The sequence below is a fragment of the Vanacampus margaritifer genome, chromosome 7 (assembly GCF_051991255.1).
Source record: "Vanacampus margaritifer isolate UIUO_Vmar chromosome 7, RoL_Vmar_1.0, whole genome shotgun sequence".
NCBI classification, from domain to species: domain Eukaryota; kingdom Metazoa; phylum Chordata; class Actinopteri; order Syngnathiformes; family Syngnathidae; genus Vanacampus; species Vanacampus margaritifer.
In genome coordinates, this window is record NC_135438.1 from 6,559,490 (window position 1) to 6,582,411 (window position 22,922).

Below are 22,922 nucleotides of genomic sequence, written 5' to 3' on the forward strand. Positions count from 1 at the left end.
TATTGAAGCAGTTTGTGTCTTTTGCATCTTTACCTGCTGTAGTTCTGTGAATGCGGTCTTATTCATTTTTGATGTACTTAAATGTCTTTAGTGTGGTGCAATAGTGGTAGTCAACTGCTGCCGCTTCAAAAATGCCCCAAGCAGGAGAAGCATGAGCCGGGTTGACAGAGCAAGGCGTGTCACTGTCAATAGTCATTTGTATTGTACGTCACATAGCACTTTCACTTCCGGGCAAGTGTGAGACAAACCAAACAGACTTAATAAAGGTATAAAAACTAATGGAGGTTGGGGTGTAAAATGGCTCAGCAGGAGTAGGTGTTAGGGAGATTTGCTAAAGAACTGAAGAAAGTGAGTCTGGAAAGTTAGGAACAGTTGTTAAGTGTTGAGCTGATGAATGTCTTACTGATGTCACATGTTCAGGGTTGAACTTCAGTGGCTGAAAACATCAACAGCGCGTCTTCACTGGGTCACTCCTGTACACTCAATTGATGTGACTCGCTGCAAGCCCAGCTGATGCTAGAACATAGATGATGGCGGAATTGTAATTGCCAAGTCATGAATGAAAGTGATCCCTGTTTTCTCCTCTCATTTACTTTCACAAAGTAAAAGTAAAATGCCCATCACACCGATGAATTATCACAAAGATTCCCACTACTGGCCTTGCACGGATTGTTTGGACTGCTGTGTTTCCTGCCACCAGTCCTGTTAATGAGAAAGCCCATCAAGTCGTATCATTAAAGTATTGCATATAATAAAATAAAAAAAATGCTGTAATGTCCAACTTGGCAGGAGTCCCACCCCAAGAGCTACTGTAAATCGTAAATCTGAGATTATCTTGTCGTTCCTCGCACCCTGTCACATTTCAAAGGAATGGAGGCGTGTGCCATCACCTCATCTGTAAACACAGAGCGGTGGCCTCATGCTGACCCTGGGGTCATCAAAATGGAGGCACACTTGTCACTTGGCTGACTTCACACTTGAGGATAATCTAACAGGAATTGAATCTGATGTTAAACTGGATCCCGTTTGGTATTGAAGTCTTCAGATCGGTTCGTCAGGAGTAAGTTGTAGTGATGTCTTGGACTCAGTTACAGGAAAGAAAAGGCTGTGATCATGGTTTTAGGAAACCAAATGGTGGTAATTTGTGGTTGGAAATGTGAAATGAAGAGTGGCGTCCTCAATTGCTAAACTTAACATTGCATGTATTGTATCCTTGTCCCCACCCCCATACACAGCCACTTATTTATATATTTATATATTTATATACCTATATATATTTCTGGCGTTGGGTTGAAACCTTGTACATCCCAAAATTTCCAGGAGACCCCAAAACGGCATGTTTGCTTAACTATTAACATCCAAGGACGCAAGCTATTTTCAACACTTTTTGATTGGTCAATAATTTGTAAAAAAATAACTCACGTGGGCATATAACACATGCAAGTGCCACCACCCCTTACACTGCCCCTATCTGAAGCTTCCTTAGGGACAAACTTCTATTAGCACATAACTAATTAGCACTTCTAATAACACATGACTGACCAATAGAATAGGTTCTTTAGATTTTTGAGGATTTTTTTTTGAGGTTTCAGCCCAACGCCAGCAATATGCATCATATCTGTACTCAACTTAGACTTCTTCTTTATTTATTTACTTATTTTACTCTTTAGCTTACTTTGATTCCCTAGAAATTTGCTTTACATGTCCAAGAAATAACACTTTACACTGTGGTCATTTAAAACAGACAACTTTTTGTATGGGGAGTTTTAGTCAACCAGAGAATTTGTCTCCAGTTTGTGCTTAGTAAAGGACTTTTAATGAGACGATAGAGTGCCTCAGATCTTTAGACTGCTTTCTACTTATTATATATCCACAGTTGCTTCAGGTTTTAATTATAATTTAATCTATTTAACAAAAAATAGTGTTTGAAATCATGGAAATTTGCCACACCTAAATATAAATATTATTGCTCAATTAATGAAAGGGATTGGTGGGGGGGGGGGGGTATTGTATTATTTGTAAAAACTGGAGGGGAAAAAATACATTTTCATACATATTTTTGTCTAAATTGGACATTCAGACCTTAGATTTTTTTTCCCCCTACTGACAACCTGAAAATGTTTACTTTCCTTTGGCATCGTAAGTCATTTGTACTTTAGTTGGAAGTGATAAAAGCAGTGATTTACAACCTTCCTGATGTCAGCTGAGAAAAGCATCACTTGTCATAATCATGGCCAGGATTAGCATACATCTCACCTGGGGCAATCTAAACACACAAACATTCTCTCAGGGTAGCAACAACATTCCCTCTGCCTGGGATAATACACAACCATCTGAGCATTGGTTCCCTCCTAAGGAGGTGTTACCCACTTCTGCCCCTCCTCCTGCAGTTACTAAAAGACAAGAGAAAGTCGTTAGTGTCTGTCTCACATAGCCTAATTGTATAAGACACTGCAGGGGTTCTGGGTAGAGTGCATGGAATTGGAAATGTAAGTGAGAGTAGTATGGAAATGTATCATTCCACGTTGAAATGCAAAATTAAATGACTATATCTTGGGAGTCCCATTTGACATTCATCCCATTCTCCAAACATTTCCACTCGCTTGGACTTATGTCGCACTTTGCCCCACAATTGCTGCATGTGTCCTCTAACCATTGACAGAGTTGCTCCTTGGACACAGCAGGGTTAGAGAAGGCCAATCACGACCTGCCGCTGTTCCCGTGGAGACCACCCCTTTTAAGAGGTTGAAGTGTTGGTTCCCGCATTTAGGCTGCAGGTGTCACCACCCCTTACACTGCCCCTACCTGAAGCCTCCTTAGGGACAAACCTTTATTAGGAGTGGGAAACCCTTCTGGTTGTAAGCTTCTCACCCAGTTTTCGAACTCTCTATCCCAGAGGGAACAATTTACCTGACCCCATTGTTACTTGCTTCTTGAGGGTTTTTTTTTTTTTTTTGCTTCTGTTGCCAGGTGGCACAAGAAGGCAAACTCATTTCCTGCAGTACAGTTTTTTTTATTGGATTATTTTATATTTATGGCCCAGAAGTGTTTTTTTCCATACAAATATTGTAATTATGCCTTTGCTATTGTGTTAGCATAGTTTAGTGATGGACAATGGTGTGTTGTGACCGTTGTTCAAATGAAAGTTAAGCACATTAAATTTTAAATTCGATTTTGACCAAAGGCAATAATGAATGGTAACATTGTATGTCTTCATGAAATCAAAGGCCTGAAAATGAGTCCCGCCCTGCTCAGGAGTGGCCAAACTCATTACCAAACTTTGGGGTAAAATAAATGCATGTAATTAAAAATGTTAATCAAACTCAAACTGTGGCCTGTTGTTGTTTTTAATTTTATATAAAGTTAATTTGAAAAAAGTTTTTAATTGGTTATTTAATATTAGAAAACAAAATAATCCATCACTTTTATTTGGTCTTGATTTATTTTTTAATTGCCAGTTAAAAATAGATCAAACCTATTCAAAGACACCCTGTAAACCCCTTATTTAGCTCAAATTGCTGGTTTCTATGAGCAAATAATGCTGAGAGCTTTTTTGAGGCATTTTGAGTTGAGTGTGGCTTGGGAGCAGATGATGACCCCTGCTGGTGAGTCAGGAAATCCTTGTATGATTCTCTGCTTCTGCGACATCATTCGTATGGTGAATGTCAAGCACCTTGTTGTAGCAATCTGTCTCAGAGGCCAGTATTTGAGGGCCTTGAACACGAGCATAGCGGTTGTTGAAATGTTTATAGAAAATCCTGTGGATTCGCTGCCTAATTTTAGCTCATAGTGACGTAGAATTATTAAAATGAGTACAAAATTAGCAAACAGGAATTTTCAACTTTATACTATTAGTATGTTGGGGATCAAACCCCCCCCCCCCCCCCCCCGGGAATACAGTATCTACGGCAGTGGTATGGTATTAGCAATTGTTTTATAAAATACACTTTTTGGAATACTTCACAATTAAGGGATTACGACGTCGTTTCTTTTTCCAACTGTAATTCTTTTTGTTGGAGTTATATTTTGATTGGTTTTGTTTACTTGGTTTGAACTACCGCTGCACTAGACTTATAAGTCATATAAAAAGGTGTCATTTTTAGTCTTCTTTTCTTTTTTTTGTCAATGCATTTGTTGAGTAGTGCACTCTATATGGGCAGGGCAGACTTTGGACAAAAAACTGAAGTTTTTCAGTTATTTAATTTAGAATGTTTTATTTGTCAATTTACTGTGTTAGAAAAGCTAAAGGAACACGTATATAAAACGTAATTTTGCAGTTGATCGACAAGATCTCTCTGTCATATATATATATATATATATATATATATATATATATATATATATATATATATATATATATATATATATATATATATAAATTTTCTTCTTCTTTTCTGGAAAGCTCAGTATTGTTCATTCGGTAATTTTACCGATTTGACATGTCATCATCATTGCTCTCCTTTTTTTTTGTGTATGTGCGTGCGACAGGGATGTGATTTTTCCGCTAATTCGCGGAATTCCGCTTTTTTTATCCCCCCCCCCAAAAAAATTTTTTTTATTTTTTTTAGTAGTTCATTGTGTATGCACATGACTCCGACAGATAACATCTTCTGCTATAACAAAGACATTTGTGGTATGCTCTAATATGAGTTACTTTTCATTTGGTCATGATATAATTATTTGTTCATGCTCCCCACCCCCCCCCCCCCCCCCCCCACTGGGCACTGCCCTGGACCTAGCTGGGTGCCAGCGGCCCCCAGACCCCCGGCTAAATTTTCAGATAATTTCACTTTGGTCAAATCACATCCCTGGTGTGAGTGTGTATATATATATATAAACACAAGTACTGTATCTGTACTTCTACTTAGTTACAAAGCAAAAGCAGTTTTTGCACATCTGATTTACAACATACCATATAATTAGATGAATATTCTTAAATGAAAGCGGTTCGGAAAATGGATGAATGATAAGCATTTGACCCATGACGTACTCTCTGAGGGTCGCAACGACACGAGTCTGGGACACAGCCCCAGTCTACCGCACATGTTTTCGGAACAGTCGTAGTGTTGTCCAGGAACAGCAGCCGCCTCCTCTTTGTTTGTTGTTAGATACGGGCAGCTGAGAGCGTCCCTCGGAGATTGCACAGATGTGAAGTTATCCGTTCAACTGCTCGACTTGGCGCTCGTTAAACATGAGGGGCGCACGCCTCAACAGCTGCCTCTAGCCATGTTGTCTATCACCAGGCAAGACTCGTGTTCTCTGATACGCTTGAGCCACGAAGCATTTCAACCTAAAAGAGAAACAACATAACAGGGCAAAAGCCATCATTTTACTCTGAAGTGTACTTTCATACCTTAACTCAAGAGTGGCCCAATTTGGGATTTTTTTGGGTTATGAGCATTCACTTTTTTTCTTTTTTCTTTTTGGATTTTTGTGTGATAAAGTGGAGTTAAGCAAACTGGTCTGTAGTAGTTGTAGCTGCAGTTCTGTGCCCGAGCGCTGAAATTAGTGACCAAGTGCTTATTTGCGCAAGTGGTGTAGCTAGCAATCCGGCAGAAGTACTCATGCACGAGAGCTCTCCTTGTTATTCTGGAAAGAGAATTTTAAAAAGTTGTGTTTTAGGGGCCTGGTACCGAGTAATGGCACTTCATTTGATTTCAGTGTCGAAGATTGACTTGAAATATGATGAAATTGAGTTAGGAGCTTGTTCAGATCATTTGGTTTCGCTGGCGAGCTTGATCACAGACTTGATTTTACTTGTAAGTTGAGGTATCACCTGTATACGTGACAGCGAAAGACGCTTGCCTGCAGTTTATAGGCATTCGGCGCAGAATCGCTCTTAGAGAATAATTAAGGTGATGTTTTGCAGCACGGTGGCAGCTGTGGCGTGACACATAAGCTTCCCTCCTCAGCCCATCATCAGTGATTGCCGCTAGTCCTTGACTTTGACCTTGGCTCGCGCTCTCTCTCTTTCTCTACCCGCGCCAGCGATGAGCAAGAGTTGTTTGACGATCAATTTCATCCGTTTGCACACTTGCCGAGATTGCCGGCAATGCGGTTGGACATGATTTAGAAGCACGGATGTGATATGCCCTCAGCCCTCCCAATGGTAAACATGCAAACAAACATGCAAACAAACATGCATGAATGATCTTTTTTTGTATTGTGCGGTGACAGATCTCTTGTTTAATCACCAGTTGCCAGGCTATAGATTAAGAAGGGGTTTTGGTGGGTGTTTCAAGAAATTTTAAGGTAACATATTGTGTGTGTTTATTTCACAATTTTACAGTTTCCATTTAAAAATCTAAATATTCAGCTCATTCATTTTCTCTTGGAAGCAATTTTCAATTTGTCACGTGATTGAAAGCTCTTATTAAAGCTGAATCTGGGCTCTGCAATGTTTTAAACCCAGACTGGGTGTTCATCCACGGATTTTCAACATATCTGCCTCTCAATTTTCACTACAGCATATACCAGGACAATTCTCATGACCAATAACTTAAGTTTGTGATTGTGTCTAACTTCAAAGGGTCATTATGTGGCATATTCAACTTAGGAAGACGGGCATTTTGAAAATGGTGACGTGAAATGGGGTTGAGGGTTGGGAAATATGTAACCCTGATACTTCTGGCTTATTTGAACCCTAACTGAGCCAATAAATAAATAGATAAATAAATAGAATAATTTATGGCAACCGAAATGGCCAGAATGCAGACTACCTGTGAGTCTTTGCCGCTCAGTGAGATATCACCTAGGTGGATTGTGACTATTAGACTGAATAAGGTTGGACAGGTGTTCCTTTTCTGTCTCTGGTAGTGGTGCAAAGTCTTTCAGCATTTAGTAAGAAACCTGAAGCTAATCTTTCTTCCACCTGCGTTCAGCTTTGCAGCACTCCTGTCTAGCTTTGCGAGTACTCTCATTAAACCAGGGCTCAGGTTTCATTGTTGGCTGCACAGTTTTTAACTCATTCCCTTCCAAAAACGTATAAATACGTTCTATTTAAAAAGTTTTAAGTGTCCCAAAGACCTATTTATACGTTTTTTATGTGTTTTTTTTTTTTAATGCCAGAGCATACTGAAGGCTTTGATGCTGCCTTTCAACTGCAAAGAACGGTTGAAGAAATGGTAGTTATTACACAAACGGCCAGCAGATGGCAGCAAAGCATAGGAAATGATAGATAGACCATGTTGGATCATGTTGAAAAAACCCTCAGTTACTCAGAATTCTAAATATATATAAATTATATAAATATAATGCTAATTGCTGCAAAACGGAAACAGATAGAAATATACTTTTTTTCCCGATGAAAGAAGAGACTTTAATCTTTCTTTTGGTACGTTACATGTTTTTATAGCAATAGAACACAATATTCTGTGGGCCTTGCAAAATCTGTCAAAATCCAGTAAAACAGCCGGGAGTGAAGGGGATTGTTTTAGTTAAAATGGCTGAGAGTGAATGAGTTAATGGAGCCACTGAGTCCAGTATGGATCAGCAGGAGCGAAACTGAGAGCTGAGCTCCTACTGTATGTGTTTACAGAGGTTAAGACAAGGACTTAACAAACTGACCTGCATTGAGAGTGTTAACAGTCATACAGCAGCTATGAACAGGAGCGGCAGATTTAACAGCAGCACAGGAGAAACACACTTCAATGAGTACAGGCATGTGAAAACACATTGTCAAAGTTTTCCAGTTTAGACATCGGGAAGTCATAACAAAGGAAAAAGTTTAATGTTTGTCCTGTCACACACACTGTACCAAATGAAGTCAATTAGGCTTTTAAAAAAAAAAATCCTTCCCTAACAGTTTCACAGGACAGCATACATGATCATTAAATAACAATAAAGTAGGTTTTCTACAGTACGTAATTCCATCTAGGTTGGCATTTGCGCTCATACCATACACACCATGGCCACTAGAGGGCAATGTGTCCAATGCTTTCGATGTGATGTCATAGGTTCCACAAGGGCGTCAAACTTGACAAAGAGAAATGAGGGAAAGGGTGATTTATCACTGCATGTGCACATTTGAAAATCTCCACCAAAAGCATCATCAAAGAAAAAGAAAATCATATAATGGATCATATGTTACTATTTTATCGTTTGCTTGATTTGAGCCCTGATACAAATTGCAGATTCTAGTAATCTTGAGGCAAATGTGTAGTTTTCTCCAATGATCCAATAATTAATGTCCATGCCCACGAAATAAACATTACCATAATTTTGCCTCTCTATCCAACAAAGAGGATGCTTCCTGCATCCTCAATTTTTTTTTTCACTCCCTATTTTTCTACGTCCCCGTCGTTTCCCCCTCTTGCTATCTGCCTCCCCCTCCCCCTCCCTCTTGTGGGATCATGGGAATTGTGCAAGCAGCGTGGCGTTCCACGCTGTGCCCGCGGCGCTCCAGGAGGAGGCGTGCAGTAATGACCTGCTCCACAGCTCGCTCGCCATCATCGCCCTCACAATTAATTCCCGCCTCGTGCGCCTCTGTGTAGGGGGAAGGGAGTCGGGGCGGCGGGGGGGTCGGTCGGCGTGGGCTCCCTCATTAGAGCTCCTTGTAATGTGTCTGGCAGCAGTTCCCTTCCTGCCACGTCTGCCCTTCCACTGTTTGTTTTATAGATACCGCCCTCCCTCCATTCCTCTCTGCCTCACAGAATGACTGACACTGAGTGCAAAGAAGGAACGCTTGGACTGTTTTTTTTTTTTTTTTTTTTTTTTTTTTTTTTCATCCATCAGGGCTCTGGGACACACATGAATACACCTTTCACATGCGAGACATGCAAGGGAATATTTCAGCAGGTTATCCAGAGTCCCTCTATCGCTTTCGCTTGGGGAGTGTTTTCGAAGCCAACATTCAGCTTGTGATTGTCCAAACGTGAAAACATAGTGATGCGGCGGTCATCGTCGTTGCGTGAGGAGCAGCTTATGTCGCCAAACTTAGGACAACTGCAACCAGCAGAGGCGCTGTTGATTTCAACCTTGTTTGCTGTCTATAGTGGGATACACTTTTACAGGCATAAGCACACATGTGGCGATTTTATGTGTGTACGCAAGTTGACATGCAAGTTGAGAACATATAGAGAAATTCTCTTATCTCTTTCACATCTGAATTTGATTGGTTATTCATTTTCCACATTGCTGTCATGGAAATGTGGTCGAATGGCCACCCCTTTGGTACACATGGTCAGTCTAATGGGAGAAAACATCAAAAGCTGTATTTTGATTGACACTGCCAGATAAACAATTATCATCAAAATGTATTTTTGCAATTATTTGCGGTAAAAAAAGTTGAGCTATAGCCATGCACTATTCTACTCAATATTACACTGACATGGAAACAGTTTTGGAAACATGAGCGGGACGACTGCAACTATGATTGATTCAGTCTAAAGATGACCGCATACCACATATGCAGTAGGTTGTTGGATTACAAAATTAATTGTTAATTTCCCCCCTCGTCTGTAAATAAAACGTCTGAGATTTCCGAAAGATGTATCAAAACTTCCATTTTGAATGACAGTGTCAAAGAGATATTAATTAAATATGCTAAACTGCATTACAATGCACTGAGAACAAAATCGAATATTTTATTAGCCTATTATAAACCATTATTAAATTATGAATGAATAACCCTGGAAAGGCTGTCAATCAGAACAAGAATTATTATCTTTCTAAAGGTGAAATTTATGATCCTGCTCTTATATTGGAATTCATTGCATTAAGTACCTAAAATTAGGTAAACTGACAAGTGTCTAATGAGATCCAATCTGTACTGTATATGATTAAATTGGCCATTGGTGTACATGCAGTCGCTGTCGGTATGCTGATGGTGAACGTCTGCTCTGGAGGGAGACTCTGAGTCTCTGGAGGTCTCCAATAATAGCACAAAAATTCACGCGACGTAATTTCAACAACCACAGTCTGAAAAGTGCATATTAAGTGTGCTCTAATACTTAATTCTTTATTGATTTTTTTACTGAACAATAGCAGTCCATTCCATTGAAGAACGTAGAAGAACAGCAATTACTTTACATTGTAAAGAAAAATGCACAATGTATCTCCTTCAACTAAAACAGTAACACCAATCAGAATTGGTTTTGCTGTACATTATAACTGCTTGATATGATCTAACAAATGGCTGGTTTATGTACAGTAAATCATCAGATTAGCCAGGCGGCGACATACAGTATACTTTGACATACAGTTTAAGGTGATGTCATATCCAGACTTAATACCCACGTCCTGAAGAGGCTGACAGCAAGCAAGCGACTGGCATGCTGAATGTGACTTGTAGACTTAAATGAGTGCTTCCCAGTTCTTGGTGTTTGCACAAAGTGTTTGCTTACCCGCGTCGACAGATGAGCCTGGCAACTGTGTTTGCACATATTAGCACAAAAAAAAAAAGTGTCCCCAATCGTCGGTGATGCAGACGGACACTGAATGTCCCTATTTGGTGTTTGATCAATGCGCTTGTTTATAAAACAATTTGCTCCAAGCAGGTTTGGAGACGACGTTGCTTCCTAAATCAGGTAAACACTTTGTCTCTGTGTTCATTGTGATAGTAAGACTAAGTGCAGGTTTTTACCTTGGTTAGTCTACCTGCAATGACGCCTCCGGTCAGTTTAACTCTTTGACTGCCAGACGTTTTCAGAAAAGGGATGCCATGGATGCCAGCCGATTTAAGCATTTTGACTGATCTTTCAAGGTCCACAGAAAATTATGTGTTTGGACTATGGAAACACACATACTACCAAATGAAAGATTGGACTCTCATCTTTCATCAGAAAAAAAAGTTTGTTTCTACCTTATTCCGTTTTTCAGTAATCAACAATAGAAAATGGTTAGTTTCACCTATGTTTTGAAACAAACGTCTTTTAACGTCTTTGGCACTCCTCCATAGGATTTTACTAAACGTTATTTAACGTTTTTGGCAGTCAAAGAGTTAATACCATGTCAGGTCGAAGAGGGATCGTTAACGCGGTTGTTTACATTTATGTACCCGACAGCACTGTTGACAGGTAGGAGCAAATATTGATTGTGATGGAAGACACTTTCCTTTAATTTTAATTGATGACCCGTCACACTGCCCCACACCACACAATCTGCCCTTATTTCTTTTTTTTTTTGGGGGGGGGGGGCATTTTATAAATGATTTTGTGAATGGAATTGTGACATTGATGACTGCATAAAAGGACGTCATCCAAAAATGATGCAAAAATAATTTCTGTAATGATGAATTCTCTTATTTTGAGTGACAGGCTTATTTATGCTTGCTCAGTTACTGGCTGGTCATTACAACAACCACCAAAAGGGACAATGTTTTGATATTTTTCAGAAAAGGTTGTCAAGAAATTAGTGACGTATAATCATGAATGGCCAAATGGAAAACAGCACAATATTATTGTACATCCGGAACATGAGGACCAATACAGTTGAATTGATTTTAGGATGATTGTCAACCTTCCATTTGTTAGAATATGGGGGTAGAAAAAAATAAGAAATCTAATACCATATCACATCAAATACCATATAAAAAAGTAGCCCAAAAACATCTTCATTTCACAGAAGGTAGTATTTTGTTTTTTTTTGTACACATGCCAAATGCTTTAGAGTTAATTAGTTCCCTTCCATTAAAAAAAGGAAACCCCACAACGAGGCTGGAATTTGCTAAATTGCTTATTGACAATCCCCAAACCTATGTAGGTGTGGATGCCCTGACATAATGCTCGGAACGGGCTGCCTGGCTCAAAGTGATGTCTGCAGCAGAAATAAAAAACAGGAGGGGGGGTGGGGTGGTGGGTTATAACCACTCTTCATTTTTGGTGTCCAACAGGTGTGTGGCTCCTGTGGTTACGTTTATAAAACTGGTTCAAATGGCTCTTTAGTTGCCGACTCCAATGTTATATATCTCTCCTTACTTGCTATACTGTGATTGCCAGGGACATTCTTAACTTAGAAAAAGGTTGACGTCGCCTAATGTCCGAAAACTGCGATCAGTCGTCACCAAAATTTATGTTGACGCCTCGACTTAAGCTCACTTCAAATTCTGAAAATATTCAAAGAGATTGCACCAGTATTTGAGATTTTATGGACAAGAAAGTGTTTTTCTCTCCACTACACTAGGTACACGTACTCACTACAGATTCTTATCTTTAAAATATTGGTGCAATCGTGATATTTTCACAGGTTGGTGTGGGCATAAGTAGATATGTCAACATGTGTTTTGGTGACGATAAATTACGATAGTTAGTTTGTAACGGTATAGAAGTGTTCATGTCACCTGTTTTCTGAAGCTTAGCCGTGATTAGTTATTGAGCAACTGTGATGATGTCCTTTTCAGTCGACAGCAAGTGGCAAAATGGCCGCCCCCTGAAATGGATAAAAACGGGTGGATTTTGCTGCTGAACTCATATTCCACAAACACAAAAATTAATCAGAACACCGTGTTTTGACTAATGGGAGCAGATAGAACATATTATTGTAAAGAAAAGTTCTGGGTTGACTTCCCCTGATGGTTCCTCATTTCTAATTATCATCTGACATGTTTAATTGTTTGAAAGGAATGTTTTTCACGATGAATGTATTCTTTGTGTCCTTGCGGTGTTTTCTCAGCGTTGCACATCAGGTTGAATCAATGGCTCACACCATCACTCCGTAAACACACATGTCTTCTGACTGCACCGTCCCCCCCCCCCGCCCCATTCAGCAACCACCCCAAGATGTGGGATACATTTAAATCTGGCTTCATGGTTATTAATTGGTCTTCCGGCTTAAGTTAAAAGCGCAGAATAACAGCGGGAGGAGGCACAAGGGGATCCGCACCAGAGCACGCATACGGGAACAAAGGGCCGCCACGAGGGTTCGTGCCTCCCACCGCTGGAGATTCACACAGCGCCGTGGCTTCGCAGACAGAGGTTAGGACCACCATGACAAGATTTCCCTCGAGGGCTATTATCACCCAGAAGATAAAAATGATTTCCAGACAGAGGAGCTTCCTCGCACACAAATGTACAGTCTCTGATATGGGGGGGGGGGGGGGGTGTAATAGTGCTTTGAGGATGTTTTCAATATAAGCAGTCATTGGCGTCTCATGTTTCAAAATGTATGATTCATCATCAGTTTAGGCAAAAGTCAAGACAAACATATTCTTAATCTCCCTCTTGCGACAAAATACAAATACACAGTGCATGTGTGGAAAATGAAACTAGAGGAGGGCTGATACAAATAGATGATTTAAAAGACTGAATCATCTAAAACTTACCCTAAAGACAAATTAGGGAAGAACAACTGGATACATTGTTAAGAGGGAGACGCAACTAAAACAATGTTTATTCTATTGGGAGACGATCCGTTTTCTCAAAATGTAAAACTAGGACCATTCCTATCAGATTATCATCCGGTAAAAGCACCGGTCTACTCATTAGTCCTGCCATTTTATTTCGTATGACATTAGATTAATCCTTCATCATCAGTGTGTTATTGAGCCGGTTTCAGCTGCGTAGACAGCGGATCAATCTCAATTGACCAATGAAAAACGGCACTACAAGCAACAATAGACCCGGGGCTGTCTTTTACACAACCCCATTGGATTTTAAAACCGCTTTAGAGCAAAACTGTTAATCTTAAAAAGTCGCATACAATGGACTAACCCAAAGTAAATTGTTGCGTATTTGAATGTTTACCAATGAAAATATATTTGTATATGGCAGGGATGCACATTTTACAACATTTCTTTTGCGGACATTGGGGGAAAATACAATTCAGGGTTTCCTCCAGAAAACTTGCGAAGCCAAAATATTTGTCGTGGTGCTGGTGGGGGAGGGTTGTGGACGACGAATCCCCTCCGCTGAATCATTTTCATCATTTGGCAGTGGAAGTAGGGAGTGCGACATGCCGCTATTCTGAAGTTTGGATTCCTCTTTTAGGCCGCAAAGTCGCTACGATCTACATCCAAGTTGCGTATAGTACTCAGTTTGACTCAGTTGTGCCACACAGTCAATCAATTACACATTATAGATCCGTTCATTATTATGCCCTTTTGATGTCTATGATGTGGTTGCCTTATGTGTACGCTTCAGTATATACACATTGGGCTTCACGTTACTGAAACAGTCCCTTTTCTCGCTGGCCTTAGTCTCTATTCATATCAAGTTTATTTCTATACCATGCCATACCAAGGAAGTCCTCGTCCTTCTTCATTGTATGTCTCGTTACGACTAATGCTTTCAGTGAAGTACGGTTTTCACACTCTTACCCAGGTTGCTGAATCACACTTGTCAATTAGTGTGTGGAATCATATATGTGGCGCATGTGACGTATATGGCAGATTGTGATGGCTCAGTTAGGATGCATACAAAGTTAGGCCAGGGGTTGGCACACTCGGTCCTCATGGGCTGCGGCTTTTGGACGTTTCCCTTCTCCAACACAGTTGATTATATGATCAGCTCATCAGCAAACTCTGCATAAGCCTGATAGTGATCCTGTTGATTGGAATCAGCTCGTGTTGGAAAAGGGAAACCTCCATAACCTGCAGGACTGCGGCCCCCGAAGACCGAGTTTGCCCATTCCTGAGTTACGCCCTCCATTTTGACCATTTTGAGTCATTATTCTCCTTTATATGATGCGTTCTTTATCCATCCATCCATTCACCCATCCATCACATGGTGATAATTAATGTTCTCAAACGTTTGTAAGTTATCAAGAGCAAGTAGGGCAACATTTAGATCTGTTTGTGCACATTGTTATTGGGGTTCCCATTGTAACAGTATCGGAAACAACCTGACTCCAACTATTTCACTTGGTTTCAGTTGCTGAATTCAGCTCGAGTGTTTGGTACCTTTTGTGGTGCATCGGGCTTACCGGGCTACAATTGGTCAACAAAGAATTGACCATTAACTTGCATGTTAGAATGAAAGGATTTAGTGTAGAAAAAAACAAACCATTGTGTTGAACTGAAACCAAAACTGACTAACTGACTTTAAATTTTCAAGAATCTTCGAGAGTACCACCCCAGTGACATGCTATTGTGCCTGTAATGATATAACGATGCACTTTTTATATGCCAGTGTTGCAGTCTAAAATTTAATATGGGGGCTTATAAATCAATTTTGCATGGACGATTAATTAATAATTGGCCCCAACATGTAATTGAGGAGGTGAAGCACGCATGCCACGGTTACTTTGTTCCAAACTACACCCTGAAGCCCGGGATAAATGTTGAGCGTCGAGGTGCGAAGGGGGCGGTGGTGTGCGGTGGTAATAATCCTGGACGTCGATTGAAGTGGTGATTTCATTTAAACTCCCAAAGCCACAGGCACCAACACGAGCTGAGAGCACACGCTGTCACGCAGGGGGCTCGTGGAATAAATGTGCACGCTGTTGTGAGCCTGCGGGAGCAAGCATGGCACGTGTGGCCAGCAGGCGGGTTTATAATGGTGATGAATCCCGAGGGTTTCATTTCAACCATTATGGCTGTCCCTGGAAGGGGGGCAGCGCTGCTCCATACAAATTGGCTATGCATCCAGGCTAGAAGGCAAGTCTAAAGGAAGTATGAATTAGCCTTTATACTGCCCCCAGGTGGCCAAGGCACACATACCATAATGAGCAGCACTATGTGCATTGAATTGATTGAGAAAATGTGGAAAAAAACGTTCATTATGCAGTTACTGTATGTTTTTATGAAGTATATTGATATAATGAAATATGGGTCATTGACAGATAAAGATTTCACCAGAAGTCAGCTGATATAGGTTCCAGCATCTGCAGTCCTGGTGAGGATACGGTAGAGAAAATGGATGGATGGACAGTTTCGACCGCATCACTCATCGAGCCTTACTTGCATGTTTTTGATATGTGGGATGAACCCGGGACTACCTGAAGATAACTCAGGAAAGCACAGTGCTTATGTGCAAACTCCACACAGGACTGTGGGTGAGAGGCAGGGAACAACACCCAGTCAATCGCATACTTCTGCATATAGAAAACCTTTAATATCCATGATTTTGACTGTTCAATGAACTTAACATGCATGTTTTTGGAATGTGGGAAGAAGCATGGAGAACTTGTAGGGAAAAAAAAACAACTCCACATGGGGTATGTCATGCAAACTCAAACTCCGGAAGAGCTTGAGGTTAGAGTTGAACCCAGATCGTCAGAATTGTGGGGCAAACTCCTAGCCACGAGTCTACTATGCTGCCTCTATATCCCTTCCTCATAATTAAATTATTATAGATAAAAATAAGCCGATGTGCAGGTGCTCATATATGCCCCTGCACGCGTTGAGCCGGCCCACCATCCCCTTCCCCACCCCCTCCGTGTTTCTATAGTAATTTCCAGCCAATGATCAGTAGGTGTCCGCATCCCCGCGTCCTCACCTCAGCACCAATCAGCCACACACAGCGACAAGCAGCAAGCAGCGGCGGTGGAGCGAGCAGGCAGGCAGGCAGGCGGAGAGACGCGCGCATACACACTCCACAAAGCCCGGGATCAGGACGCACAGCAACTCACACTCCTTCAACGAGCGCGTTATTTTGGACGGCTGGAGAAAAAAACAGCGTTTATGCGCGCACTTTTTTTTTTTGTATGAAAGTCGCTACCAACAAAAAGATGGCTCTTTTGTTTTGAGCGCATTTTGGAGTCTGCGCGTCTCCTGGGTTTGTTATTCTTCTTCTTCCACCTCCACGCCGCGCTCCACGCATCTCTCGGCAGTAATGTGCGTGTGCACAGCCGCGGGCTGCTAGCGCCTCGGGAGCTCGTCTCAACGGGAACCTGGTAGGTAGGTGAAACCACCCTACTATCCTGCTCCTCACTTTAAAGCATATTATGTGTTTCAGCATCCTGCATGCCTATGTGTATGTGGCTGTAATGTGACCCGGACAATGAGATTTTTTAATTTTATTTACACAATGTATTCAGCTATTACCTTTTTTTAAATTAAGAGAAATATATATTAGAAGTATTTTTTTCAGGAGCTCCGCGTATGCATTGGACGTTTCTATCTCTCTAAAGTTTGTTTACAGGCTGGAAATCAATGCCAGTCAGACTTGATTGCCTTTGGGCCCCGCGTGTTCTGCTCCACGGGTGAATTGATTAAGTAATAATCACCCCGAGGAGGGCTGATCATTAGGCTACGGAGGAGGTTCTGTTGACTGTATTGGTGGCGGGTTTTGTACATCATGTTAGCGTTAAAACCTTCATATGCGGAAATTGGTTGCTATAAATGCAATAACAAAAAGTATATCTTTCTGATTATTAGAGATCAAATCAAATTGCTTATATGATAACGTCTATTTTTTTAGCTATATTGAGCACTTTTAAACTCTGCACATGGTGATTATAATGTATTTTGGAGACTTAGAGCCATGGAAGTGATTTGAATCGCCTTTTAGTGTCCCGGCAATGGATCAGCTTTGCCAATTAAGAGGGGAGACACAGAGAGGGGGGTGGGGGGTAGATGGGGCGGGTGAAAAAAAAAAGGTAATGGAAGTAGGGCTAGATGTGTCTAATGGGGCTTTTATCTGTGGAAACCAAATCCAGACATACTGGGTTGAGAGATAGAGGAAATGAAGCGCACACACTGACCGGATGACACTAGTTGGCCCAGGATCTGGATGCAAATTCCCGAGTGGCTTTTGGTGTTATGTCATTAGGGAAATGTACCAGTTGGTCTTTTAGAGGCTGGACAAAGGAACATTTTGATACATGGATGGTCTTCTTGGCTTCTCAAGTAGTTGGTCTCTAATAAGTGTAAGTTGCAGGAATGAGGTAAGGATCTCTGGTTTGTGACTACTTGTGTCTTCGATTCTTAAAACTAAAGATATTTGATGAAGATATGTTGTATATCCTATCAGTAAAATATTTTGTCCCCAAATATCTTTAAACAAACAAAAAAAAGCACTATTACAACCATGGCATGTTTTGTAGCATGGTAATGGGGATCCCCTTTGGAATGACTGAAGATCAGGCCAAGCTAGTTGTTGGCTTTGTTTTTAAACTAGAATGTATGCTGATAATGCCGGAATGTAAAAAATGTGATGTATAATTGTTCCTTTCTTCTCGCTTGTAGCACCAGACAAGATAGTTCAGGATGGTACGACGTTGGTAAGCAGCTGGAGTTCAACAAAGGCCGGAGTCAACTCGCTTAAACGCCGACAAGCCCTCCTCAGCCATGGCTAACCTAAGCAGTGCGCTTTGCATTGAAAACGGACAAAACTTGGACGTGTCGCTCTTACAAAAGGATAATCTTCAGGACGGTGGATTAAGCCAGCTTTTGGATTATAACGCCGAAATGGAAAGGTACCGATCTTTTGCGAACTTTTACAAAACCAACGGGGCGTTCCCACAAACTGCCAAGATCGCCCGTATTACGACGCCCATTTTCCCCAGCGCCAGGATTGGCATGTCCCCTTGGAACTGCGATAACGCCATGCTTTGGGGGAGGAAATCAGCGGCAATAAACCCTAATAGGACCAGCATGCATAGAAATGAGTCCCAGAGGCCGGGTAAGCCTGGCGTGCCGCCAGAGACGCTGCAAATGGCAAATAATAATTTCCTCTCTACCTTATCCCCCGAACACTGCAGACCTTTAGCAGGAGAATGCATGAACAAGCTGAAATGCGGCGCTGCCGAAGCAGAGATAATGAATCTCCCTGAACGCGTTGGAACTTTTTCAGCTATTCCGGCTTTAGGGGGCATCTCATTACCTCCCGGGGTCATCGTCATGACAGCCCTTCACTCCCCCGCAGCCTCGGCAGCCGTTACAGACAGTGCGTTTCAAATTGCCAATCTGGCAGACTGCCCACAGAATAATTCCTCGGCATCGAGTGGAAACCCGGCAAAGAAGAAGAGGAAAAGGTGTGGGGTCTGTGCGCCCTGCAGGCGGCTAATCAACTGCGGTGTCTGCAGCAGTTGTCGGAACCGCAAAACGGGCCACCAGATCTGCAAGTTTAGGAAATGCGAGGAGCTGAAGAAGAAGCCGGGCTCGTCGCTGGAGGTGAGAACTGGGGCTCGGCTTCCCCATCTTTTATTATCCCCGTGCACTTCGAAGCATTAACCTTTTCATCCAGTCACGTTCTAAGCCCTTGAAAATTGTTTCCATGCCCACCCATGCCTGAACATCCCCCCGGCTTCTCAAATCTGCCTACCCGCCTAGCCTAATTGGCAGTAATTAGGGGTGTTTGTGCGAAGCGCAAGCTGAGCTTGGCTCAGACACCCCTAATTGCTGCCAGTCAGACTGGGGCTGGAACATATCCGAACAACCCAGCGCTTGGCTCGCCTCCAAGCGGAGCTGGGAAATGGTTTTCAGCAGAGAGCCATCCCTCTCGGCACCCGGTCATTTTAACCAATTATGGAAACCGTCTCTGGACGGAGAGAATCAATATCCCGCAAAGCCTCGGCCTCTGACCACCGAGATGCTGAAAGCGATGGCAGGACTGCTGATGGCATTTCTCAAAACACCTCCCAACTTTGGTCTCAGTGGAGTAGTAAGCACATCAGGCCCCATTTGCTTCCTTTGAACGAGCATATATACTTGGGCATGAAAGTACATGACATATAGCATGTATGTTCGGTTGTGGTTTAGTTTGGTAAAACACGTTGTCACCTACGAAACAAGCAAGTAAAGATGAACTCGATGTCGAAGTTGTTTTGATTGATTCTGAAACAAGTTTTACATAAGTCAGAATATGGTTTAGTCATCACTAATTTACGCTAATGCAGTAGTAAAGTCATAATTACAGTAAATATTTGTTCCGAAAAACATTTCTAAGTCATAAATATACCAAACAAATAAAAAACAGCAACAAAAACAGCTATTTCCTCAGCTTTTTGTTTTCTCATTATCTGTAATCACAAAATGATAAACCAAGGATCCCCTGTTTATCTGTATTCACATTGTCTCTTAAGATGTTGGTCTTTGGAGTACGCATTTGACGTAATTTATCATACTCATTGTGTTGTTCGTGTCTGTTATTGTTTAGCAATTGGCTAGCGTAACATTCAAAGCTAATGGTCACATACAGAGCTCGACTTAAATGACTGCATTTCCTTTTGAAAAGTAAGCTTGTTATGCGTTTTTTTCATTGAACGTGGATTTTTGGTAATGATTAGTATTTTGCACCATACAAGTACGTTGAATTTCAGTGTTTCATGTGCTCATTGATCTATCTCATGGGTTTGAGTCCCTCCTGCTCCCTCCCCTAACTATGCCCCTGCTAGCAAACCATGGAAAATAATTTGATCCTGAGATGAAAGTTTTCTAACAAATATCGCTCTGTACTCGTCGAAGTTTTAACATTTTTTTGGAATAGTAAATACAGGTAGTTTTTTTCTCCAAAAAAAACAACCACCATTTCTGCCTTGAGAAAGAAAATGAAGAGACTGTGAGAGATTTACTTCTCTTGAATCAAAATGTAGCACCTAAGCTGTTGGTTTCCTTTGGCAGAAAGTTCTTTGAGTTTGCTAGCTGTGAGATTAACATGCATTATATAGTTAAAAGTGGAATAATGGTGGCACCAAAGGTTTTATGTGTTGGAATAAAATGTTCCTCTTGTGGGTTACAGCTCGCAATGGTACATCACAAAGGTGGCAATTGGAAGCTTGCGTACAAACAGGTGTCTCAAACGGATGTCCGGGAAGTCAGTGTCACGGTCTTTAATGCATGGGTTCACTTGCCAAAACAAATTCACACTTGCATTTAAAAGCACCCTCGGTAAATTTAGCTAATTGTGATTATTGACTTCGATGGCAGTAATTACACCTGCACGCCTTCCGTTTACAGACATGTGTTGCAGGGTGTAAAGCAGCGGTTGGGAAATCCTTTTGTGAGTTGAATGTCTTGGGGCTTTTTTCTATCCGTTTTTTTAAGGTGTCATTTGGGGCCCAACCACCAGTCGGTGCAAATGCCTGAAAACACAACAATTGTTGCCTATGTGTGTATCCTGGTGAAAATGTTATGTAGGTGCCTCGAACACAGCATCCTGAAACCCGCTCATTAGCGCTGTCTGAACAGGTCGGGGGAAAATTCATCTTCTGACACTTGTGTCATCAATCGACTCTAAATTGGGTTGACGTCTATCGTGAAAAGGAAGACCCATGTACGGAATTTAACAGGAAATAATCAACAGTCTGATAGGCCATTCTGGCTACAGCGTGACAAGTTTTAAAAGTCTAAAGTAATAAATATAAAATTAGAGGCATAAGATGGGGTCAGAGAGGGGTGAATTTTCAAAATGTCATTTTCATAATAGCATACAGTCCAGTCCGGTCGTACAGGCAGTTTAAAAATATGTATTTTTTAAAAACTGTAATTTCCTCTTTAATCTGTCAACAAATGAATCACATACCAATGCAAGTGCATGTATTGTGATGATAATGTCTGAAGTCCCCAACACTGCTGCAGTATCCCAAAACGTAGTCATTAACGGCCCCCAACACCAGTTTCCCCCAATCAACAGGAAACTCATAATAGGACTTGCAGAAAAAGACAAATTTTGGTTTAACGCAGTTGTTTTGACAAATTACTGGACGCGTACTTTGACAAACATCTATTGGGGAATTTGCCCAAATGAGCCCTACTTGGAAGCAAGTTCGATGGCCCGTTCATCTCTGCGTGCAGTTTCAATCGTTTTTACATTTGGACGGCGGGTTGGATCGAATGCTCTCGGGGCCAGTAAGTTGCTTTTTCCTTGTCTAAAAAGAGCATCACCCTGTCTTGTCAGAATTATTTACAGTTCACTGGTTTTCTGGTGCCAAAGTAGACGATGGAAGCAAACTTCTCCTGTCAACAGTGACAAAGTGTTCAACAGCCACGCTCTGGCTAAATACCCAAAGACACACAAACCTTCTCGCCTCATCTACCTTGTTGCCTTGCGAGTGATGATAAGCGACCGGCTGCCAGTTAGATTTGGCTGTCAGCATTTCCCATACATGGGAATCACCCTGAACTAATTATATCTTAAGCAGCAGTTGGAAAAATGCAAATCAGAATTTTACTCACACCCCTGAAATCGGAGAGCCAATTTAATCTAATACCCCCTTTAATTTAGCGCGCTAATGCAAGGCCCTCGAGAGTTGCCCTGTGTCACCGCCGCAACGTTTGGCGGCACGTTCCCACTCTCGCTTTTACAGCTCTGTGCTAGCAGGATGGATTAGCCTGGCAGAGGAATTCTCATCTAACCTAAGGTTTCCTGTGCAGCTATACCTCCGTTTAGGCTTAAAGGTCTTTCGTTATCATTTTACGTGCGATCGTACGCGTGCCGGCGTTTGCCTCGGTTTACCGCAACCTTATGTGTTGATGCAGTCTCAGGGATCAACCTCAGCAGCAGTTGCTTGAATGTTCCATATGCTATTGGCAGCTTGTGTTGAAATGGTGGTCCAAATGGCCTAGCTTGGGTTTTGCTACGCAGGTTATGGTGAACGGTCAAGAGGGAGTGCTTTTGGACTGCTAAGAGAACTTAAAAACAAACTGTAGAATCAGAGTAGTCGTCTGACCCTTTAGATTTGTCTTGTCTTAATTGTGACCCACATCTTAGAATATGGTTTTTAAACGGGGCTGTCTTAACCCTCCTGTTATGTTTATTTCTCAGGAGGGTTTGCTTAACTGTTGTCTAATGCCATTGGCATGCTTATAATAAATACAACGTGTCCCAAAATGATTTACTTAATGACTGGCCATTAGTGTAATATTTTTGTTTTATGTTTAAGAGTTAAATGTAGGAAAATATCACTAAAATTACAGTAATTTAATGGCATCAATGAAAACATTATTCAAAGCATAGGCAGTAATAGCTAGCTCACTAATGCTAACAACTAACACTAGCAGTTGACTCTTCCTTCAGCATCTATCTTTACTTTTCCATTCCGACAACAGCTACGTAACCCCAATTTGTTTGCAAGTCAGCACTGTTGTCTGTCACTTCTGCTAACAC

The 22,922-nt window shown here is 41.5% G+C and overlaps 1 protein-coding gene across 2 annotated transcripts in view; it reads left to right on the forward strand.

Annotated features, from left to right (window-relative positions):
- Nucleotides 1-16,349: 16,349 nt before the first annotated feature.
- cxxc4 (CXXC finger 4) overlaps nucleotides 16,350-22,922 on the forward strand; it is a 31,957-nt gene continuing 25,384 nt past the window's right edge. Inside the window, exons 1-2 of one of the 2 annotated variants that reach the window (XM_077569718.1) lie at nucleotides 16,350-16,771; nucleotides 18,062-18,988. In XM_077569718.1, the coding sequence (XP_077425844.1) occupies nucleotides 18,164-18,988 (825 nt within the window). In that variant the 5' untranslated portion in view covers nucleotides 16,350-16,771; nucleotides 18,062-18,163. The remainder of the gene's footprint in view (nucleotides 16,772-18,061; nucleotides 18,989-22,922) is intronic. The other variant, XM_077569720.1, reaches the window with a different exon arrangement.